Genomic DNA, 23,810 nt, shown 5'->3' on the forward strand with positions numbered 1-23,810 from the left:
GGGGGATTCCATATCGGACACTGGAAACTTGATCCGAGAGGACCCTTTATCTCCGTTCGCTAGGCTTCCCTACGGTCAAACCTTCTTCAAGAATGCGACGGGGAGATGCTCCAATGGCTTACTCATGATCGATTATCTAGGTACTTTCTAGCTTTCTTTTTCTTTTTGGGTCTCATTCGATACAGAAAAGAAAATTCGTTTCTATAACTAAAAATCATTCAAGATAGAGTTAATAAAATCCCTGCTGATCAAGAAAAACAAGTTAAATAAAGGGAACCTGTCGGATCGGTAACTGATAGAGCACTACTTTATGGTGAAGAACTAATATGCATGTTTCTTTTTATAAACTTTTTGAAATAAGGAAAAGAATCAACAACGTGACCAACTGACAATGTTATTTGCAAAAGTTTCCAGCTCAATGTGATTTAACCCCTTTTTTCTTTATTGATTCTTCATTTACTTTGTGAGAGAGATACTGTCGCATAAATACAGTTACTTTGATGCTCTTTACGTAGTTCTAATTATGCCAGTCTTTGATTAGTGGAGTGTGACGAGATTCTTCTATTCCTTGGTTGAGTTACTTGATTATCATCATTAAAGAGTTTTAGCTTTGAAAAAGTCACCGAAAAGCTCATGATATTAGTCTTACGATGCAGGCTAATCACCTTAATTATGGTTCTTTTTATATGTGTCTACCTTCCGCGAAGTTCGCATATTATATTCAACATAAAACCTAAACTAGGGCTTGTTGTTTATCTAACAAACGTAATTGCGGTTGTACTTTGACAGCTCTGTCTGCTGGAATCCCCTTTCTTGAACCCTACTTAAACAGTGATGCACTATTCACTCGTGGCCGTGGGGTGAACTTCGCGGTTGCTGGCTCCACTGCTTTACCTGTGGAAACTCTAGCTGAGAATAATGTTCTAGCCCCAGTTACCAACAGTTCTCTTAGTAGGCAGCTTGATTGGATGTTTTCCTATTTTAATGGCATATGCCGCGATGAAGAAGGTTAGCACCCCTTTCTAAAACAAAACCCAAATAATTTTCTAATCAAGATTTAAGTTCATGTATTACATTAATTATATACGGTTACTAACAATGACATGTATTATGTTTTCTTCTATAGATTGTGTCAAGAAACTTAAAACAGCTCTTTTCATGGTTGGAGAGATTGGAGGAAATGATTATAACTATGCTTTGTTTCAAGGCAAAACCTTTGAAGAAGTTAGATCCATGATACCTAAGGTTATTCAAGCCATAAAAGATGCAGTAACAGTAAGTTTTTTTGAAACAAATAATGATCATCTACCTTTTCTCTTAATAACTTAATATAATTATTTTAGTACTGACCATGTTCTTATTGTACATTGCAGAGAGTTGTTGGTTATGGTGCTACTCGAGTGATTGTCCCTGGAAACTTTCCTATAGGTTGTTTGCCAATCTACCTCAGTGGATTCCAATCCAGTGATTCCACCGCTTATGACAGATTTCATTGTCTAAAGGGCTTGAACAACTTGGCAATCCATCACAATAACCTTCTCAAACATGCCATCAAAGAGCTGAGGAAAGATCTCCCTAATGCCATCATAGTATACGGTGACTACTACAATGCATACCAAAAGCTTTTGCGCAAAGTTGAACTACTTGGTGAGTTTCTTTTACATTGATAAATATACTTGAGAAATATCGCTTGTACTAGAATGAATTGTTCTGATTTGTATCTACTGTTTTGCATAAAATATGAGCAGGTTTTGACACCAAATCGACTCAAAAAGCTTGTTGTGGGATTGGAGGTGATTACGACTTCAGCCTTACCAGAATGTGTGGAGCACCTGGCGTGCCAGTGTGTTCAAATCCTGATCAATATGTGAGCTGGGATGGAGTTCATTTGACACAAAAGGCTTACAAGTTCATGGCAGGCTGGCTCATTCATCACATCTACCCGCAACTTCAATGCCGTGCTTGACTTGGTTTTGTTAATTAGTATTCGTAGTACATATATATTCAACAAAATTTCAAAATATCAAGGGAGATATATGATAGATTCTTCAAGTAGGTTTGAATTTGTTCTAAATTACCATATCTCATATATGTAGTCTTATTGTTATTTTTTTTTCTTTATTTTCTTTTTCTTTTTCTTTAAAGTATGTACTATTCATTAATTGATAGTAGTAATTATATAAATGGTGTTGATTCAACCATAAAGTTGATCATAAATTTTCTTTAATTGTCAGACAGTTTATCCATCCTTCATGGAGGCTTTCACTTTGAAGCAATAATTCAAAAGCTTTGCTAATATCCTGCAAGCTCGCTTCATGTGTTATCAATGAATCCTTCTATATTGTGCTCCTATGATTTATAAGTAAAAAAGACTAACAACAATTTGCCAAGATAAAATATACAAGAATATATATATATATATATATATATGAATGTGGTTTGAAGAATATCAAACTTTTGAAGAATATGCTGCCCTTTTATAATTATTAGATTAGTAATTAATTTTTATTATAATAATTTTAAAATTACACTTAATATTTTAAAAATGACTATGATAGGACATTGTTATTCATGTGTACCGAGGAGGCAGGGAACCAGGTTTGAACTTTATGGGCCCCACTTAAGCACACACCCATAGCCCAGATATAGAGCCCATTAGCCAACGAATCAGGCCCAACTTTGCACCCGTTGTTCCAAACAAACCTTGATTAACTCTACCACTCGTTTATTTATTTATTTCTTTATTTATTTTGAATTTTGTAATTTTTTTTCAATGAGGAGTTCAAATTCATATTCTTTAAATAAAAAAATTATACATTAATCAATGAATCAAATGTTGGAGTGTTTTTAATTTATTTTTTATAATCAATGAGTCAAACACATTGACTCTTAATAATATATTTAAACTAAAGATATATAAATTAAATAAACAATATGAAATCAATATAATGATTTATCAAATATTTCAATATAAATCTCTTATATAAAAATCTGGAAGTTGAAATTGCAATTTGCTAATATTATAAGGGGATATTGATGACCCTGAAAAGTTAGGTGGATAGAGTAGGGTTAGATTTGCCTTGGTCAGAATCCCATTGTTAAATTCTCTTATGAGTTGTTTTTACCAATTGAAGTAACAAAAAAGAGTGCCAAATTTCTTTGTTGTTATTCGTTTAATTGATAGAACAACATAGGCATTAAGCATTAGGCAACCCAATTTAATTATCCATCCAAATGATACAACGCAGGCTTTTTCCTTGAAGCAGTAACTCGAAGGCTTTGTTGATATCCTGGAAACTCACTTCATGCGATATGAATCCATCCAGATTCAGCTCCTGCTAAGTAGACAGAGTTAACGTCAACTTGCCAATTTATGAACAGAGCAAGTAATTAAAAGGCACAAGCATGAGTGTTTTTTAACCTTGTCAAGATATTTTTCAGCAAGGAGGGGAATGTCAGATTTGGGTTTAAACCCTCCAAATAAACAGCCGGTGACACTTCTGCCTCGTAGAAGCAAATATGTGTTGAGAGCTAATGGCGTGCCATGCATCTCCACTCCCAATATCACTGTCTTGCCCCATCCCTTCGTTTTTCACCAAAACGACCATGAAATTTTAGCTTTTTGAAGAAGGGAAAGGAAATATGACAGGATTGACTTAACATGAAGGGTACCTCTCTGTTACTATTGAAAGCGTCTTCCATCAGGGACGCCAACCCAATGCACTCAAAGCAATAGTCAGCTCCCCCATCTGTCATTTCCTTAATCACCTGAACATGTATAACAATTTTAATTTTGGGACATTCAGGTTTTTCTTAAAAGAACTTTTTCTTGTCGAATTTAAGTGTTTGGTGATTTGAAGCCATCAGGATTTAGTTGGTGACAAAAAGGAATTCTCATTCACGTCTTTGATTATGTAATACAATTTCCAACTAATTTATTCTTGTTTGTGTTATAATCCTTTGGCTACTAACCTCGCTGACTTTTCTCTCTCCACAGGTCTCTGGGTTGATAAAATCGGTGACTCCAAATGCTTTCCCTGTCACACAAAAGAAATAGTTTGAACAGAAATCCTGATGCTGGTGAAAATCGATTGACTATTTCTAATTCAAATCACCAGATCAAAAATGGAATTTGTAACGCTTTATGAACATAATTAAGAAGAATTGTGTGATCAATAGATAGCTTACCTATCTCAAATTTTTCCGGATTCAAATCTACACCTATAATCTTCGAAGCTCCGCGTAACCTTGCTCCTTCTGCAACCTGATATGCAATACTTTGTAAGTGTAATTTAGTTGTTGCAACTTGCACAGTGACACAAATTAAAGGAATACATAGTCCTGGTGGTGGCATGCTCTCAAAGGGAATTAATTTGCTAGCATAGAATAAGCAGAGCATGGTTTGGGCAGGGATTGAACAGATGTAATTGGGTTTGTACAAGTACCGCAAGGCCAACAGCTCCCAGCCCAAAGATGGCGACTGTGGAGCCCGCCTCAATGTCTGCCACCTTCCATGCTGCTCCTATCCCTGTTTCCGACAGTATTATACGAGCAAAAAGATGTCAAATGTTTGCGCCAATAACAATTAGTAACTCTTGCTGACTCAAGTTATATGTGTCCTTTTTCCTTTCTACTTGGGAAGTGGAGATTAGAACTTATCATCATTGCCCACTTGGCAGCAACGTCAAACGAGTGAATCTCTTAGTCAAAAAAAAAAAGAAGAAGGAAAAAACAGTGGCTCTTGTGTTTCTTCATAACAGAAAGAAAAATAGTTTACTTTTCGATTCTGGTATATTGAAATTTGATAAAGTTGTGGCCAATATAGGGTAGGCACTAGATGAAAAGGGCCTTTTGCAATTATAATACCCGCCACAAAATTCAGTAGTGATGAAGCATTCAGAATTCTAATTATCAAGGTCGTCCTCTAAATGAAATATTTACTTCGCAAAACAAAGAGTAAAGTTTTTACTTGAATTGATAGATACGTGTATAGCTATAACCAAACCTAAATCCGCACAGAAACAAATAAACCTTATAGGTATCATTGGTTATAACTGCAGTGTATATCATATAGTCTTTTGTCTCCGTTAACTTACCAGTTGATACTCCGCAGCTAAGCAGGCAGGCTTTATCAACGGGAATGTCCGATGAAATCTTGACAACATGAGCCACATCCACCACTGTGTACTCAGTGAAGCTGGACACGAACAAGAAATGGTGCAAAACCTCCCCATTCATCCCCTTGAATCTACTTGTTGCATCCCTTGGCATGTCTGGGTTCAATCTATAGCCAAACGCTGAGCAACCATTGCCCTTTTGGGACTTGCAGTCCCTGCATTCTCTGCAATTCGGATGGAACACTGGCAGCACCAAATCTCCTTCCTGCACTTCCTTCACATGCTCCCCTACACTCTCAACAACACTGGAACCCCTCCAAAAAAGACAGTTATGATCACATCCTGAACATTAAACACTGGCAATGATTTAATTCAGACAAGAGCAGGTAGGTGCAGTTGAATTACCCGACAGCTTCATGCCCAAAAATTCTGGGAAAAATCGCAAACGGCCCCTAGAGAAAAAACAATGTGGTAATCCTTTTTTCAAACAATGTGGTAATCCTTTTTTCAAACATATAGAGAAAAGTGAAAGTTCTAAAATAAAAATAGAGAGGGGAATTACAGTGGACATTTTCCAGAAGGTAATATCAGTATGGCAAAGAGAAGTGCACAGAATCTTGACCCGAACCTCCCATGATTTAGGTGGCTCAACTTCAATTTCTTCTATTACAAGTGCTTCTCCTGGATTTCTGCTTACTGCAGCTGTTTATATCATAGAAACATAGAAAACACCAAAAAAAAAAAAGATGAGACCATAAAAGAAAAACAGAGAATCCTCGTAACAAAAGACCGGTAAGCCAAAAAGTCTATAACGATGACCAATGTTCTAAGAAGAACATCAAGAGAACCTTTGCATCTTATAGCTTTTCCTGCAGTTACAGACCCTTTATGGTTTTCCATAGCTGGTTGCTTCTTCTTGGACCAAAATCAAGAGAGGGGGGAGTTTTAATTTCTTGGCTTCTCCTCTCTTCTCCTTTGCTTCAGTTTCCACGGTTAGTACTTACGTTTTTATAATGCTACTGATATAAAAGTTCAACGTTGTAGAATAATAGTGTGATAAACTGAGGTTACAAATTTTGTTGATTTCTTCTCCAAATGAGAAATGTCTTCATACAATTATAATACTAATTGTCAGGTTGTGCGTTGGCCCGTCTTTGTCCAATTCCTACTTGTACATCCACTGAACGTTCCACCTAAAATCCAAACAAGAAATGTAATTAAAAATATTGCTATTTTTTTTCCCTTGCTCTTATGTTGCTGGTTGCGATTATGCTGTTCTTAGTTAATCCCATTCTACAATGATATAATTAGCCACGATTTTTCTGGCACATGCCTCAACCGTTGGAAAAGGTCTTTGACTTCTCGTCAGATCTATGTCATCGACTGTACAGCATTTGGTTGGTTCTTAAATGTCAGCAGTCGAGCACCAAATATCTCACACGGCAGGCCAATCATCAAATTACATGTAAGAGTGGCTGACTCCCTGCATTTTCAGCATGTCGTCGCCGGCTCTAAGTAACCAATACATTTTCCAGCGAAAATAATTTATGAGTAACACTTTACATCTCCCCTTCTTGGCGTCTTCTTTGAAGTAGACTTTTCCGGGATGACGCTTTCCTAATAAATAAAATGTAACTAGAAGTTGACTTTTTCAGGGCGAAAGATTGAATTTAGGGATGGAGTTAGCTAATTTCGTTGGAGCGGTCAAAGATAAAAAAAGTATAAAGATTATTTTTTTAAAAATTAATGTGTTAAATTTAAAAAATAATTATAAAATTTATAATAAGTAATAATTTTATATAACATGTAAATTAAAAAAATAAAAAAAATTTATAATAGTTTTTTAAGAACTAAATTTTACTTGAAAAATACATATTTCTTCATAATTAAACCTAAGATGTTTTGATTTATATTACTCTTATTCATGATTTGAAGCATTGAGGTTTAATGGTTCAAGTATAAGAGAATTCTTTGAATGATTTGCATCTTTTGTTTTAAAAAATTTATCAATTTTTTTCAATTTACTCATATTTTAATTAAATTTAAATTTTTTTTAAAAAAGTGATTTTATATTGAACCTCTAATCGATCAAAAACTCTTAAACTTGATATGAGTGTGAAAACTTATACACTTACAAGGAAAAAATCACTTGAAAATTTTGATGGTTGCTGGAAAAGAACAAAAACGCCCAACAAAAAAAAAAAAGATAGTACTGAGACCATTAACATAAAAAAACCTAAAACCATATTCTAATCCCGATTCAACTAAGATTTAATATTTTTATTTTATTTCTATTTAAACTTAAGTTATTAAATATAAAATTATAATGCATAAAATATAAATGGTTAGATATGATATCCAAGATTTTACATAATAATTAAATAATATAAATTAAAAAATAAAAAAAATTTATCTCTTTTTAATTTCTCACAATAGTGGTAAGCAATCTCATTATTCCCTATCTAAACTCAAAAACTTACAAATATCTTTTGAGGAATTAAGTGTGTTTTAAAGATGAGTCACAAAGAAAAAATTAAAGTAAAAATAAAAGAACGAAAGAGGAGAGAATGAGAAAAAGAAAGAAGAAGAAAGAGGTGCAAAGAAAGATAAAGTTAATTAGGGTTTGTACGGTCATTTATTATCTTTTATTTGTATTAATATTAAATAAAAAAATATTTTGAAGAATCTATTAAAAAAATATATATATAATAAATAATTTCACAAATTTTAGAAAGGAATATTAAAAATATATATAATAAATAAAAATTTTCAAAAAATTGGAAAGGACTATTAGAATAAATATAAATATATAATAAAAATTTTCAAAAATTTTGAGGGCAGTGAATTGCATTACCCTCCGCCCTGATTGTATTATTTCCTCTGTGTTTGGTTAAGAAGGTAAGCTGCACAAGTCATCTTATTAAGAAACTGAACATCTATCATCAGTCTAAACTTCCCAGCACGCACAAACAAAACCAATCTCTTGTATTAATTATGTGATTTTGGGAAGATAATGCCATTAAACCACGTTCAATGACATTTGGTTAGTAAGAGCAGGTTGTCCATCATTTTCAAGCTCGGCAGAAACGTAGGCAGATTGCATTATATATTTCTGGTATACAATTAGACTTCATTAATGTCAATTTATATATATATATATACACACACTTAAGGAACACACCCACATTTTTATAACCATTAATTAGAGGAATTGAAAGTTCTTTAATCCTCTCACGTTTTCTAATAAATTCTCAAGAAAATCGAACTAAATGATATAAGATCAGGAATCTGAAGATATGTCAGCTCATTAACTTTTTGTTTTGCCCTGAGAATTAATTTTTTCAACTTTGAGAATGTCTTATTACATTAGCTTAAGAATATATATTAGAAAAACTAAACGGAAAACAGTAACTTAAACAATGCTAATAAGATATACTGAATCAAGAAAATTAACGTGTTTCACGCCGGCTTAAAGGCTTGGCATGTTAGGATTTTTCTTTTGTTTTTTTGGCCGATTGCTTGACATGTTAGGATTGGGTATGTGATGGATGAAAATTTGAGGATAATGGTTTATTTGTCTAATCAGATTATGCGGGATATGTTGGACCCCAAAAACATATATAAATGACAAAACATTATCCTTGCTGGGGCCTTGTCTACAGTAAGATCAACCTTATTATATGTTGCAATCCCTACAACAACAGCTTGAGTGAGTTCAATCCTCCGTTGTGATGAATCTCTCTCTGCAAAACCAGTGGTTTTGATGTTAGCGCTGGACTCTACAACCTCGTTAATGAGGAAAATGTCATTGTAATTTTAGTTCATATGTTGCCTGAAGTAACAGGGTATTCTGCTGATAGAGTGAAGCCTCAAGTTTTAGCTTACAATCTTTAGAAATAGGTTGAATATGTAGCATTTCATGACAGTAAATACATCTCTTCGTGGCATTCAATCTACAACTGCTTAATTTGAATTCAACTTCTGAAACTAATCCAATTGCAAACAAATTCCTGAAACTTTGACGTCTTGTATAATGTAAAAGTCTTGACAGTAAAACTTTGACGTCTTGTATAATACAATATCCATGACTTTGTGTCTCTTTGTAGATACTGGCCGTAATTACTTGTGTCTGATGCCAATAATGGAACCTGCAAAGAGGGAGAATTCATATCCACTAGTGATTACAGAACAGTGAAGGCTTACACAAAGTTCAATTCAAAACCTACTAAATGCTTATCCTGGCATGGAAACTGTAGTATAATACCAGTCAGTGAAAGACGCGTTTTCTGATATCCTTAGCGAGCACTGCAGAGCATTGAAGGGAACAGCGCGAATGGCATGGGCTGCAATGGTGTTTCTCTTTATCCTAGTATTTTTGGTTTGATATGGACAGCACAAGCTCGTCATGAGCTGGAACTTCATTCTTTGGACGGGCTTTTGCTCGAGGATTGGGCGTACTGGTCTGGACCCAGTATGCTTGAGAGGAGGATGTCAGAAAGCTGATGCTGCTGCTTCAATCCTGGTTTGGTTTGGGCCTATGGGTCTACATCCATCCCAAACAGATTATAGCCTTAGACAAGTGAATAAAATTAGGCTTTTCTTGTCTAAATCAACTGATCAATTATGTAATTGGGAAATCCCGGGATAGATTTAACATTTCGGCTTGCGAGTTTATACTTCTCGAGTTTGAATTTGTCAACGGGGCCTGCCGGCCTGATTAGGTCAGCAAACCATCACTATGTTTTGGGTGGTTGAGGAAGTTTCAATGCATGGTAACCTCTATGATATCCTTACGTGAGTGGGAGAGGAAAAAAGATTGGATCTGTTCATTTAATTTGATGTAAAATAATTTATAAATTTTTTTTTTTAAATTTATATTTAAGATCTATTTATTTTACAGTAAAATATTTTTTAAATAATATTTTCATAACTTATATTTATTTAACAAAAAAAATTAATTCTAAATGTAAAACATTTTATGAGTTAATAAGGTAAATAACAGAAAATATCTTATGCCTTTAAAAAAGTATAAGATATTTTTCAAAGAACAACAAAAATACTTTTATACTAAGTTTATAAGTATAAGCACCCGAGCATTTAGTTTATTGGTTAGTACATTATCCCTCTACCTAAATAGCAGGGTTTGAATTTTGTTTTCCTCAATTATAAAAATAAAATATGAGTATAAATTTTATTAATATTAATATTTAATTTAAAATATTAAAAAATAAAAATATTAATATTTAATTTTAAAAAATTAATTTAAAATATTAATATTTAAATTATACAACGCTACTAAAATTAAAAAATATTATTTTAATGAAACCATTCAATACAATTAAATTTTTTATTTATAAATGGAATAAATCTTACTAATAATTATAATAAAAAATATTTCAATGATCATTATTTGATGAATACACATTTATAATAGGTTTAAATGTTACTAATAATTATAATAAAAAATATTTCAATAATTGTTACTTAAGGAATAAGTATTTATAAGTACAAGTTTTGGATATCTTACACAATTAATAAATAATTATATTTTCATAGTTATGATCAAAAAGTGATAAGATGAAATTTTTTTGAAAATTAGAGTTTATTTTCATTACAAATTTGTAGCCAAATACTTTGAGAAATATCATTTTTAGCAATTTTTATTTCCATTCTTAATTTTGATCCAAAATTAGTAAAAATCAAATATCAATATTGTTTTATACGTAACTCTTATTTGTTATTTTAACATTTAAAAAACTCCAACATAATGAAAAATGTTTTTCATAAAATGATCCAAATAACAAAAAATGTTTTTGACAGATTATCCAAACAACAGAAAATATTAAATTTTCCTGTAAAATATTTTACACAAAATTTTTTTTCTCCATCAAGTCATTTTTCGATTACTAAACAGATCATTAATTGAAAGATAAAAATTTTATTTCAAATATAAAATATTTTAGAGATTAACAGGGAAAATACATATTGATCACATAAAATATTTTATGTATTTGAAAAGTGTATGTTTTTATTAATAGTATAAAAATGCTCTTAGGCCTAGTAGTATAAGTTTAATGAAAATTAATAAAATTTTAAAATATTTTCCATTTCCATTTTCATTCTTAAATTTAATGTAAAAATCAAATAGGAGCAATATTTTGTAATCAACTCTTATTTATCCCGTAGAATAATTTAAACAATAAAAAATATTTCCAATTATTTATCTAAATAGTAGAAAATATTAATTTTTTTCATAAAAAAATCTCTCAATAAATTATTTTTCAATTACCAAACATACCTATAAAGTGAGAAAATATTGAAGAAAAATCTTTTAATTAAACATGAAACTATAAATTAAAAGATGAAATCATATTGTGAGAAATGATACACTTGTCCTTATTTTCATTTTTTATTTTTTCAGCGTTTGCTTAATTTTATTATTGAAGAAAATATCTTCTAACTTTTGGCACTAATTCAGCTGTTAACATTATTTATTAATATACGTGTGAAATAATATTATGTATTTGATATGAATACGTACACTTACTAAAGTGAGACCTATACATAAAATCATTTTTTTAATGGCATTTTTATTGTGCTAGATAATTGCGTACGGTGCATTTAAGAAATTTCTTTATGAAAGAATTTGAAAGTTAGAAAGCGTATGAAAGATGTTCTTGAGCAGTAATAATTATTGAAGACTATCTTCTCACACAATGATGGGCTGAGACTTCAATTAGATATATGATGATATCCAACATCATTCATATATCTTAAGTTAGCAGCGACTAGTGACAGCTTACTTTAATCTTGATCTAATTTCTTAATCACTGTAAAGAATATCCATTAATATTTAAATAATCATCATGACCCAGTGTCATCTTGGACTCATTCCCTGCCTTCCAAATAGCGAATGCAATAATAATCGTGGAAATTCAAGCATGTGGGCGTGTGAAACCAAATCCTCTTAAATTCGGATCATCCCCCGAAATGCAACCATTTGAACAGTTCATCATCTGCTTCTTCTTTTATTCGTTCAAACATAACATAAGATACAGTGACTGGGAATTTTAAAACTATTATCAATAAAGATTCTGAGATCTAGAAGTCAATCCACATAACATAGAATATTAGTAGTTATGAGATTAGCATAAAAAGCGTGGGGGCTTGGTTTGGTGCATATCTTTTTCCTTCTCACAGTTCAAACTATATATCGAGGCCCAGTGCGGAGAGGCCCACATGGCCCGGCAGTGACCCTACCTCTCTTTCTATTTTTATAGCTGCAGGAAAAGTCGAAAACGATTGTTCAACCTCGATGAGGAATGGCGCACAAGTTAAACAACTGGTCAAAGACTCAAAGCTAAGCTAACAGAACATGGCATGTGAATTTTATACAACTACACAGCGAGAAGTCTTTATTATTTTATTTTTTAAAAAATAGTTTTTAATCTTCTTTGTCTTTATGGTGATTTGGCCCACATCATTCCTCCCACAAACAGACAAAACTCAGTGTTGCTATCTGCTTGAGAGGGCGTTCCATTTGAAAATAACATGATTAACCATAAAATGTTATTCTAATACCAGTTATCATCCCAGTTTAATAGTATTAAACCCAAAGAAATTAAATAAATAAAAAACTATGATTAATTTGATTATTGCTAGTTTTTGTGTTTTTTTCTTGTTGAAAAGTTGCTTGCGTATATAAAAGAAGGTGCAAAAGCAAAATGGTAACAAGTTTTACCAGAAACTATTGGGAAAATTTCACACCATCAGTTGTTCTTTTAAGCAACAGAAGCTTGGAGGGAATTGTCCTCCCTGAACATGTGTTTACTACAAGCAGTCTTGTAATAAAATTTTAGTTCCATCCATCTCAAATTTGAAAAGTCAGTAAACTTGGTGGCTTCTGTAATGAACAAGTGAGAATGCTTTTAAGGTTACATACTGTACCCCGGGACTTGAAACAGCAGCTGCATCCTTTCATCGAACAAATTCATATCAAAGGGAGAAAAAGGTTAGCCGAATAAGGGCTTATGGCCTGCCTTTGCCTCTCAAAAGCGTCCCGCTTGATAATTGTTTCACAGATTCTTGTCTCTCTTTTTGTACAAGGTGCTAGCAATATGGAATAAATGATGCTAACGGGCAAAGGACTTCTGGTTGAGATTTGAGCAGTTTTTTTTTTCTTTGACTGAAATAGTTACTTGCCCTCTCAGAACTTAAGGGATTCTTCCAGGTTTCCATCCATGCTAAATTCAATCAAATCCTTCAATTCAATACGTACCAATGCCATACATTTTTGGTCATTTTCTCTAAAGACTTGTTAGAAAACAGGTGTGACTGAGTTGAGCAGACAACTCAGTGGTCAATGCAATGCAAACCATTCAAAAAATTTCTCATCTCTTAAAAGAGGATCTCTCAACACAAATTTTAAGGCTGGTTGGTTACTTTCAATCAGAGGAAAAGAGGTAAAGATATCCCACACAGAAAAATGAGGGAGATTGAGCAGATATGGGGGGACGAGAAAAATTGGGACAATGCGACTGGGAGGGTGAGCGCAGCGGCTGTACAAAAGAAAAGATCTTTTTGCAGCCTTGTTTTTGCGTCCAAAGGCAAAGAGTACGTCAGGGAATAAGGCCAACTTGGCTTGAAAATTGCGGTCCGTTCCACATTCATTCTCGTAACGGAACTTTGACCAGATTCGAAAATTCCAAGGGCAAAAAAGTGGAGTAATTATTTTTCTTGGTTGAAAAAACCGAACACCCATTAATCACACAATTAAAGAGGTTTCAATCCCCCAATAAAATTCAATTACTGTTTTCTTTTTGGCCTCCAAGTTAAGTAGGCATCTTCTTTCCTACCCATTATAGCAAAAAAGCAAAAACGAAAAGCAAAGAAAAGAAGAGAAAGATACTAGTTACCAGTAACCAAATGTGGTAAATAAGTTGATGACACAAAGATTTTACCAGGAAATGACAGCGTATATTGGTATGTTGACTGCCCTGGTGGGTGAGTCATTACTGAGTTTTGACAACAGCCCCGGGAACACGACACCTAGCAATCACAATCTACTCAAAACAGTTGCCCGGCAAAGATTAGATAAGATCGGAAGATTACACAGAGAGATATACGTGGCCTCTTTTACGGGTCATGTTTTTTTTTTTCCTTTTAAAGCCTCGAAAACCCTGAAAAATTAAAGGAAGAGAGATTATTAGACAGCGCCACAAAGGCACAGACCAAGGAGACACAGCCATATTCCCTCTTTTGCAACTTGTTTCTCTCTCTCTCTTCAAATGCTAGTAATAAAAGTCTTTTTAGACCCAGCATCTTTTGCTGTGGGAAATAATTTTCTACTTCCATGAAAGAAAACGGCCCAACTCTCTCTCCATCTTTGTCCCTACTCGCCGACCCCTTAAGTCTGCTATAGAGAGCAAGATTTGCCCACCACAAAGCACCAGAGAAATAGCTGCTGTATCACAGATTTTTAGTTTTTAGCTTACGAAAGAAATACTAGATCATTGTAGATCTAGAGAGAGAGAGAAGGGAGTAGTAGCGGGAGGAGGGTTGGGTTGTTTTTTCTTTCTCTACGTTTGATTTTATTTTAGAAATGGATAAAAGCTGTCACTCTTCTGGTGATTCCACCACCACCACCACCAATAGCACCAGTAGCTCTAACGCCAACAACATTAACAATCGAGATCATTACCTTAAACACCTCAACAAGCTTTCCCACAAGATATCCAAACCCTCCACCACCGCCACCACCAACGTCCCTCCTCTCATCAAAAAACCATCCTTTGACCAGACCCAGAACCTCACCCAGGCGCTGCCACCTCAGCAACCTCAACCCTCCCAGCCTCACAATCCTAACCAAAGCAGTCTCCAAGCTCAACAGCACCAGCCACCCGTTTACAACATCAACAAAAACGACTTCAGGGACGTCGTGCAGAAGCTGACCGGTTCGCCGGCTCACGAGCGGTTCTCTACTCCACCACCAATCCACCAACCCAAACCACAAAGCTCTCGACTCCAGAGGATCCGGCCTCCTCCATTGGCGCACGTTAGCAACCGCCCCCCACCCATGATGAATTGCGCCGTCCCCAACATGAACCCCCCAGGTTGCTCTCAACCGAACCCCCCTATGAGTGGTCCCACTGCTAATAGCTTCATTCAACGACCACCAGTTGCGCCGCCTTTTTCGCCTCTCCCGCCATTTCCGGCTGTACATGCGGCGGCCGAATCGCCAGTCTCCGCCTATATGCGGTACCTCCAAACCTCCATGTCTGCTACTGTTGATTCCAACCCAAAGCAATTCACGGGATTCCTACCATTGGCCCCACTGGCTTCACCCCGTTGGAACAACTTAACCGTCCCACAGCAGCAGCAGCAGCAGCAACAACCACCGGCGCTGCTGCCACCGCCGCAACTGCCGCAGCAGCAGCAACAGCAACAACAACCGTCACAGGTATCATCAACGGGGATGATCCAATCCCAGTTACCGTCATCACCACTACCATTCGGGTGCTTAAATTCCCCACGGTCACCGTATGCTTTACTTTCCCCAAGTTTGCTATTTTCTCCAAATTCGGGTCAGTTGGGGTTCCCGCTTTCACCAACGGTGCCCGTGCCGAGCCCCAAATGGCGAGGTCTTTGATAAATTTTAATTTCGGGTAAGTCTTCACAAGGGGGAAACTTGTGGTGTTAGGGTTTTTGTACATGGTTAGGGGTTGGTGGGGAATTTTATTCAATTACCAGTGGTTGGATGAAGAAAAAAATTGTCTCGCCCTGGTCACTTAGAAGCTTGTTTCTTTCTTTCATTTTTCCTTGTTATGTAAAAACAGAAACTTTAAATTATGTTCTTTTCTTTTTGTTGAAAATTGGGTGGAGAACAGAAGTTCAAAGTTATTGATTACTAGTATTATTAGCATCATAGATGAAGTATATTTATTTGTAAGATTTGTTCTTGCTATGTTTGTGCTGTTTATATTTTTATCTGCTGATCTCATTTTAGCCATTTGTGGGTATAAAAGGTTTTTTTTTTTGGCCAATAATTGGATAAACTGTTCTGTGTAATGATTGTCAGACATGGTTTTATCATAGATTTTAAGAAGGTTAGATCAGTTTTTCCCATGAATTTTATGGATTTAAAATTGCTCATGAACTCATGATCCAAGCAAATCAATTTCTGAGTGGTTTTATGTAATCATATTAGGATGTCTACTTTTGTTTCTGCTCTCTTTGGAGGTAGTAATTGAAGTTCGAAACATGTTCCTTAATCCTAACTAATAAGATCTGTAGCAGAAGTTTGATGTTGTAACGAAAGTTTTGCAATATCTACCACTACTTTCTACTAGCTAATGAAATTATACTGTATAGAACCTATCTTTAAATTTAAAGCTAGTCTTGTTTGACCAGATTGTCCAACTACTCTTCGAGTACTGGAGGACATTTGATTTGACCTCTTCTCCCATAGATATATAGTAGGGGAAGAAAATTGGGTGCTAGTAGTAGTAGTAGTAGTAGTAGTAGTAGTAAACGCTAACCGTATCAAAAAATCATCCAAAGCTTCATTAATGTCTCATTAAAGCGAGGTTTTCAAGAAATGAATATTCACTTATTTAGGAGTTCCTAGGGGAGGAATGAATACTTTAGTTGGTTAATCTTGCCTGCCTTAAATCACAAGAATCTTCAAAAAAGAGTTAAGAGCATTTTCCTTTCAATGTGGGAAGTGACTTTTGGGCTTGAATGTGCATAGTTCTCAGAAAGCAATTATCAATGGTTGTACTGTTGCAGTAGTGTTTCTCTGGCCTAAAGTTGACTAAATAATTTGCTCCCTTGTTTATTCATGTGTATGCATATAAAACGATTCACATGTATTATCAGGTTACTGATGCATGTTTTCTACCCCACCTTCTGCATCACGCATTTAACTTGGAATCTTTGGAGTAGTACTTCATTAATCGAATTGGGAGGAAAAAGAGCCTGCTGAAATTTGACTGTGCTGTTCTATGTTGTTATTTTGTTTTTTATATACCCTCTGGGGCCTCACTTTGATTTGAGGAGAGAAGGAAGTTAAAGTCACTAAAACAGTTGACCTTTTGCATGAATGATAGTGGATTTGGACCAATTAGTGTTTCCTGTGAGGCTGAAGACTTTTCTTGGAGTTGAGGGCTGCTCCAAACCCTCTCTCCTGTGGGTTCTACTGCTGACCTTTCAAAAAGTGGTCTTGGTCATGGATATGGTTTTACAATTCTCTTCCGGGTTCTTTAGTGGTGAAATCTGAGGCCATCAAGCACTTAGTATAACTAATTCCTTCTATTACTTGTCAGTTGTTGGAAAAAGTTTATAGAATATTCATTTACCATCCAGTTAGTGGTTTGAACTGTTGCAAGATTCTTGCCTGCATTCATTTCTTGGACAAGGTTAGTGGTTCTTTAGCATTTGAACAATGATTCCACTTACCTGGTATGCTTTATAAAGTAATAAGTCAATAGTTTCGAAGGGCAGAGGGAATTTCCTGCTAGATAGAATTCATCAGGGGTAGGAACTTTTTACTGTACCGTCTTATTATGGAAATCAAAGGCCATTGGTCATGACTCATGGACCTCTGGCAGCCGCAGGCATGGCTGAAGCAGATTCTTAGGATGCAAAGGATTTTCTTGAAGGTTTCTTTGAAGGTCGTCAGGACTGGGTACACAGGATTCATTAAAAGGCATTGATATCAAAGGAATTACCGTTTCTTTTTTTGTAGCCACTTGCCACAGTAACCACCTAATTGTAGTTGTCTTTTCACCGACAACAGAAAAAGCAAAAGAGCTGAACTTTCTAGCCAACCACGTCATAATAGTTGGCCCAAGATAGAGGCCCATAATTAGGAACCACCCAACAGTCCAGCAGCCCAGTCAATCCAAAAATTAAAAAGGGAAACCCAGTCGCTTCTACATTATACCGACAGCCCTGCAAAAATAGTGTAGTTCTAATACGTGGCTCTCGCTGCGTGAACTCAATATCTCTGGTGGAAATCACAAAATGGGGTAATATAATATACCCTCAATATTTAAAGTTTGTTTCCTTGCCAAAAAAATTTAATGAAAAGGTAAATGACAATTCATTTAATCATTAACTTGAAGAGAAAATGTTAATTATCATTTTACGGGTAATATCATTTTTCTTCTTATCTCTTCCAGCCACTACTTTTGACAATTTGAAAATGTTAATTATCATAGTTTGATAAATAAATGATGAAATTTGTTACTTTCTTAAAAAAATTATCATAAATTAATTGAATAATACTAGACAAAATACGCAATAATATTGAAAATTTTTATGAAATAATACGAATATCAACAGCAACAATTACATCTTTGGGCCAACGCTGACGGTGGCTTCTCTTTTGCTTTCTCTGCCTCTCTTAGATAAAAAGCCTAAGAATAACGTGTTAATTAATTACCACTTCCTTCACGATAAAAAACAAAAATAACAAAAGGCTATATTTCCTTCTAACGAATACTTCTTAATATGCTTGCAACTACTAAATATTTTCTCTTCACTACCCTTATTTGAATTTTCCCATATCTCTTCGCGCTTTTGACTGTCGCAGTAAAACAGTAAAGACGCTCAAATCCTAACCTAACATATCTCTGTGTCGACATTTTATTCTGCTTTGGCCGCCTCTCTAGAACTCAGCCAACAGCTGATAAAAACACAAAAGAGAACAGCCCGATCGCCTCCTCTTCCGGCAATGGCGGAAGCTCAAACCGACAAACCCCTTTCCCTCTCTGAGGTACCTTTTTTACTCTCTCTGATTTAAAATTTGTTTTCATCTCTTCGAAAGCAATAATTGTTGTTTATTTTAATCCTTGTAGAAATGGCGAAGTTCGATCTTTGTTGCTTTTGTTGTTTTTGCAATCTTAGAACTGTTTTGGATCTTCAATTTTGATTTTCAGAATTAAGTTTGATTTAATTGAAATGAACGGATCTGACAGAGTGGTGCTGGATATTATTGCTGAAATTAAAACATTATGAAGAGTTTATTTGGTCGCTTGAGCATATCAGCCTTTTGAAGTTTTACATGGTGATTTGATTAGGTTTTAATTGTCTATGCTCGTTAACGATTCATAAACAATTAAGGTCCAATTTTCTTGAGCATTATCATGAGCATGTGATTAACATAATTTTTTGCAACATTTTTCTAGAATAACTCGATGAAATTACTCTATGGTTTGCCTTAAGATTCGAGCCTATCATAAATTCATAATAAACACCAGTAGGAGTCTGCTGTGCACAGTGTTGGTTTGTTGAGGGGCTGCATTCATGATGGTCATTGAAATAACATTTTGAGCTAAAGTTATTATATTTTTCACAAGTCGTAGTTCATACTCAAACAACTATTCTAAAATATGCATCAGATAATATTCTGAGCAAAATTTTTAGTGGTTTAAGCATCCAAAGCTTTTGACAAAGAGCAGGTTGCAGTGTTTTGTGCTCATGGCAACCATAGAGTAACACTGAGTGAACATTGCAGTTTAGGAACTCAAAGCTTTTGAGTATGCTGTGTGAAAAATAATGTTTATCAGCTATTTCAAATGATGATTTGAACTTTCGATCATCTTCTCTCTGGCTTGCTGTTCCTTATGGAACAGCTCATTCCTGCTAAAATTTAGTTAGGATGTAACCTTGTTTGCAACTTTTGGTCTTGATAACTTCCGTGGCATTTCTACTTCTCTTGCTTGTAAAGCCTTTTGTGTAGCTGAGCTGATATTAAGTTCTCTGATGCTGTGTTTATAAACGTGTGTGTATATCGTTGGGGGGTAATTATTTGACCTGATTATCCTGGAAACCTATTTATATTCTTTACTGATTTGACATGAAGCAATATCTGCTGAAGGAGAAAGAGGAGAAATCAGATGTGGCTACAAAACCAGCAGAAGTAAAAGAGGTTGAAAGTCCAGTCAATGCTGCTTCTGAGGAAGTTGTCATTGAGAAAGTGGAGGAGACTCCTGCCGCTCCAGTTGAGGAGACCACTGTGGCCCCTCCTGCTGCTACTGAAGAAAGCACTGAAGCCAATCCCGCTACTGAGAACAGCAGTGAAGATGCTCCAGAAGCTGCAGAGGAAAGTAGTAAGCCTACTGCAGAGGAAAGTAGTAAGCCTACTGCAGAGGAGAACTCAGGTGATGCTGAAGAAACACCAGAGATAAAGGTTGCCCTCCTGAGCTTGTTTACTAAGAACTTCATCTCTGCTGCCTCCAAATTCCTTTTTGTGTATACGATACTCATCTTTACATGCTAGATTGCTTCACTAACATACTGTGGTTGCATGTTCAGCTTGAGACTGCCCCGGCAGATTTTCGTTTCCCAACTACAAACCAAACAAGGCATTGCTTCACACGATACATTGAGTACCATCGGTGAGTTAAACATGGTTTATGAATTGTTTTGTATCTTATAAGGCTCTGCTTTCTTCTAGCTCTGCTTCTTGACATGCCTTTTATCTTTTCATCTCATATAGCTGCGTAGCTGCGAAGGGAGAAGGTGCACCAGAGTGTGACAAGTTTGCCAAGTATTATCGTTCCCTATGTCCTGGAGAATGGGTGTGTATTTTTCCCTAGAAACCTTAATGCAATTCTTTTTATCATAACAAGATGCATAACGGTTTAGAGTTTTGACTCTTATCGGATATTTTCTGTTTGTTGCTCTTATTACATGAGTAAAATCAAGGAATGCCTTATGGTCCCATCTCTTTTTGAGAGAGGTGTTGCTAAATTAACTCTAAAATGTGAATGTCAGTTACAGATGATATGATGTTGAAGGGCTGTCAACATAACTGTCAAATAGGAGTTGAGTGAATTTAGTTGAATTTTTTTTGTATGTTTTACTGAGCTCAAGTGCCAGAAAGTCGATAGGGATGGCATGAAGAGATCCAGTGACGTAAAACAATTTGGAAATCTTCCCACTTGTCTTGCGGTAGGCTCAGCCTTAAGAAGGATTTCTTTTAGGTGTTTGTGATTGGAGAAAAGAGAAGAGTTTAGGCTTTATGACTGGGATACAGGAGTTAAAGTTGCAGGTGTAGACCTATTTTGGTTGCTAGCGCAGATGGATATTTCAAGGAAATTCATTGTAGCAAGAAGTTTAGGGTTTAATGGGCAGGATAAGTGGTTTCATTTGTAAGAATTTCGGTTTGAAAATTTGTGAAGAAATTAGATTGATAGGATAAGGAAATAGATTGGGATTTTTTATTGCATCCATGCCTTAGGAACTGAATAAGTATTCAATGTTTGTCTAGGCCGACTAAGATGCAATGCTTGCATAGGAAACTAACTAATAAATATGTAAAGATAGACTTAAATTGGGAGGAAACAAATGACTGTTAAAAGCTACTAGAAATGATGAGCTCAACTGAATACCAAAATACACCAAACTAGTGCATTGCTGGAAATGGTGGATTGTTCCTTGCACACAAAATTTCCTAAATTCCAAATTATAGGCGATACAGGAAAAGTATAGTCTGTTTTTCAATGGCTGCATTTGGATTTAAGTATTATATAGTCCAACTTTGAACTGTTTTTTGAACCAAGTCTTTTAATCTTATAATCATTTCTTCAGTTGAACTAAAGTTAAGTAGAAAAGATTAGATAGGGTTCATCATTCCTTGCTAGTATCGGAGGTCCTCAGATTGTGCTTTGTCAATTGATCTGGACACTTTTGTTTAAATCTGACATTGAAGAAGAATCAGAATGGAGGGCACCGCTAAAAATAAAGAGGCAGTGATGAAAATGATTAGTTTTGCTTGTTCAAGTTAATTTTTTCTCATATTTTTGAGGAATGGGAGAATGTTATACTTGAATTCATTCTTCCAACCCCAGTTTAAACTACTTTAATGAGTATTATACGTCCTGGTGGCTGCGGGTGAAAACTGCAGAAGAAGATGCTTGCTCTGTAACTGGCTGCTTGTATTAGTTTTCTATCTTAGTATGTTAGTAGAATTAATACCTTATTGCACAGTTGATTGATATGTTTATTTCCCATTTGTGGGCCACTTCTGTTATTTGATGTTGCTCTTTGAGCTAACAGTTAACTCTCTTGATTTGCAGATAGACCGATGGAATGAGCAAAGGGAGAACGGTACTTTTCCAGGTCCTCTGTAGATGGTACCTGTCAGGAAGCCTTGTCATGGTTTTCTTCTGTTATATGACCAGTTCACGGCAGATGAATTTCTTGAATGAAAGGAGAGTTTTCAGGAAAAGTCCTATTTGAATGGACGAAGTAATAAGACATTTTTGCATGTAAGATAGACTAGATCCAGGATGACACAATGTGTCGCTCATAAAATGAAAGTTATTACTCATCGGTTCCATGATGAAAGCTTTTTTTCCTTTTATTTTTTTCTGCTGCAACCATCATAGTTGCAGGTTATTGACGTAAACCATACTATAATAAAACGAGCATGTAACTCTGTAATGGCCTAGATTTCAGTTCATTAATGATTTCTTAACTCAGCTTTGCAGTGCTGAAAATTCCAATATTGAAGCATTTCTGGTGCGTGCGTGGATTTTTATGTATTTTTCCAAAGATCATATGCAAAATATTAAGAGTTTCTTGTTGTACATGGTTGTTCTAAAGACTGGTATTGCCCTTGGTGTGAAAAGAGATGGTGTTATAAATGGCCAAGGTGGTAATCGATGGTGGAACGAACCAATATTTTGTCATCACCTTCTTGGTCATAAGAGTATTATTATGCCCAGGGTGGGTTTGTTTTTCTTCTTACTACCTTTTTGTGTTATGTGAGATGGCGGAGAGAAAGGCATGCAGAGAGAGTGAGGCTGAGGCAGAGCTGAGAATGGGAAAAAAAGAAGAAGCAAATGACATGTAGGAGGCATGACCATGTAAAACCCGTTTGGGTTTTTGAAAATTGAATGAATGATGCTTCAGGAACATCGTTGTCGTTGAATTAATTGAATGTACTGCAACACAAAAACATGACCGAATTGTGTTGAAAGTCAAGGATTTGGAAGGTGTGTTCTTTATTTAGATGAATTTAATAGATTACTCATTAGCAAATAGCAATAATCCCCCGCTCAATCGTCTGCGCGTGTGCGTCCATTATGTTCTGCTTTTGGTCGTAAAACAGCACAACTTTCGAGGGTTTTTCTCCCCCAACCTTTTTAGCTTTTGACTACGATATCTATTTGAAAATTGAATGCTACAATCAACCCGCTTATGGTTTTGCTTTGGGTCTCGTGTTTTCTTAACATTATGCCAGACGCCCAAAGCATTTAACGGATCTCTGTTGCTTTGTACATTGCACTCCAAAAGAATTTGGGCTTTGTTCTTTGCAAAAGGTTTTTGTTTGGGCAAAGGTAAGAAACTAACAAGAAGCCGACGTGGCTAATATAGAGGGCCGGTAAAGTACTTGTTTACCAACAAAACATGTATGAGAGGTTGACTTTAAGTGAATAACATCCCATTGTTAACAGAAGAGTTCACAGAAGTTTTGGCTTGTACAAGGCTTCATCAACATTTAACCGGGACTGTATTTTCCGTGTTGGACGGAAGTCCCCGAACGCAAGTTTTCTCCGTATCGCCTCATTTGACTTGAAACCGTCAACCAAACAATGCGACAAACAGGGACCCTGACCGCCAAACTTTATTTATGAAGTTTCGTCTAATGAAATTCGAACAGATAATGCCGTCCATAAGATT

The 23,810-nt window shown here is 35.3% G+C and overlaps 4 protein-coding genes across 5 annotated transcripts in view; 3 read left to right on the plus strand and 1 right to left on the minus strand.

Annotated features, from left to right (window-relative positions):
• LOC110417176 (GDSL esterase/lipase At5g03980-like) overlaps nt 1–2,181 on the plus strand; it is a 2,601-nt gene extending 420 nt beyond the window's left edge. The window contains exons 1-5 of the mRNA XM_021429407.1: nt 1–140; nt 790–1,008; nt 1,127–1,275; nt 1,374–1,647; nt 1,749–2,181. The exon at nt 1–140 is cut by the window's left edge and continues 420 nt beyond it. Coding sequence (XP_021285082.1) covers nt 1–140; nt 790–1,008; nt 1,127–1,275; nt 1,374–1,647; nt 1,749–1,966 — 1,000 coding nt within the window. The 3' untranslated portion in view covers nt 1,967–2,181. The remainder of the gene's footprint in view (nt 141–789; nt 1,009–1,126; nt 1,276–1,373; nt 1,648–1,748) is intronic.
• An 817-nt stretch (nt 2,182–2,998) lies between these two features.
• On the minus strand, nt 2,999–6,226 carry LOC110416775 (alcohol dehydrogenase-like 5). The gene is made up of 10 exons (XM_021428852.2): nt 5,966–6,226; nt 5,680–5,819; nt 5,523–5,569; nt 5,097–5,422; nt 4,446–4,528; nt 4,189–4,264; nt 3,973–4,037; nt 3,673–3,768; nt 3,422–3,583; nt 2,999–3,335 (listed from the first exon to the last, which is right to left on the minus strand). The coding sequence occupies exons 1-10, from the start codon at nt 6,015–6,017 to the stop codon at nt 3,219–3,221; spliced, it is 1,164 nt and encodes a 387-aa protein (XP_021284527.1). The 5' UTR covers nt 6,018–6,226; the 3' UTR covers nt 2,999–3,218.
• Nucleotides 6,227–14,322: 8,096 nt separating this feature from the next.
• LOC110416767 (VQ motif-containing protein 9) lies at nt 14,323–16,065 on the plus strand. The gene has a single exon (XM_021428840.1). It carries the CDS (start codon nt 14,719–14,721, stop codon nt 15,763–15,765), a length of 1,047 nt encoding a protein of 348 aa, XP_021284515.1. The 5' UTR covers nt 14,323–14,718; the 3' UTR covers nt 15,766–16,065.
• Nucleotides 16,066–18,734: 2,669 nt separating this feature from the next.
• COX6B (cytochrome C oxidase 6B) lies at nt 18,735–22,640 on the plus strand. 2 transcript variants are annotated; one of them, XM_021429519.2, is made up of 5 exons: nt 18,735–18,894; nt 19,984–20,310; nt 20,436–20,518; nt 20,620–20,701; nt 22,202–22,640. In XM_021429519.2, the coding sequence occupies exons 1-5, from the start codon at nt 18,853–18,855 to the stop codon at nt 22,253–22,255; spliced, it is 588 nt and encodes a 195-aa protein (XP_021285194.1). In that variant the 5' UTR covers nt 18,735–18,852; the 3' UTR covers nt 22,256–22,640. The 2 variants fall into 2 exon arrangements, with proteins under 2 accessions (XP_021285194.1, XP_021285195.1); XM_021429520.1 differs by having other exon boundaries at nt 18,739–18,894; nt 19,999–20,310.
• Nucleotides 22,641–23,810: the final 1,170 nt, after the last annotated feature.

Source organism: Theobroma umbraticum, unplaced genomic scaffold (genome assembly GCF_002168275.2).
Source record: "Theobroma umbraticum cultivar Fairchild unplaced genomic scaffold, ASM216827v3 scaffold_51.0, whole genome shotgun sequence".
Lineage (NCBI taxonomy): Eukaryota > Viridiplantae > Streptophyta > Magnoliopsida > Malvales > Malvaceae > Theobroma > Theobroma umbraticum.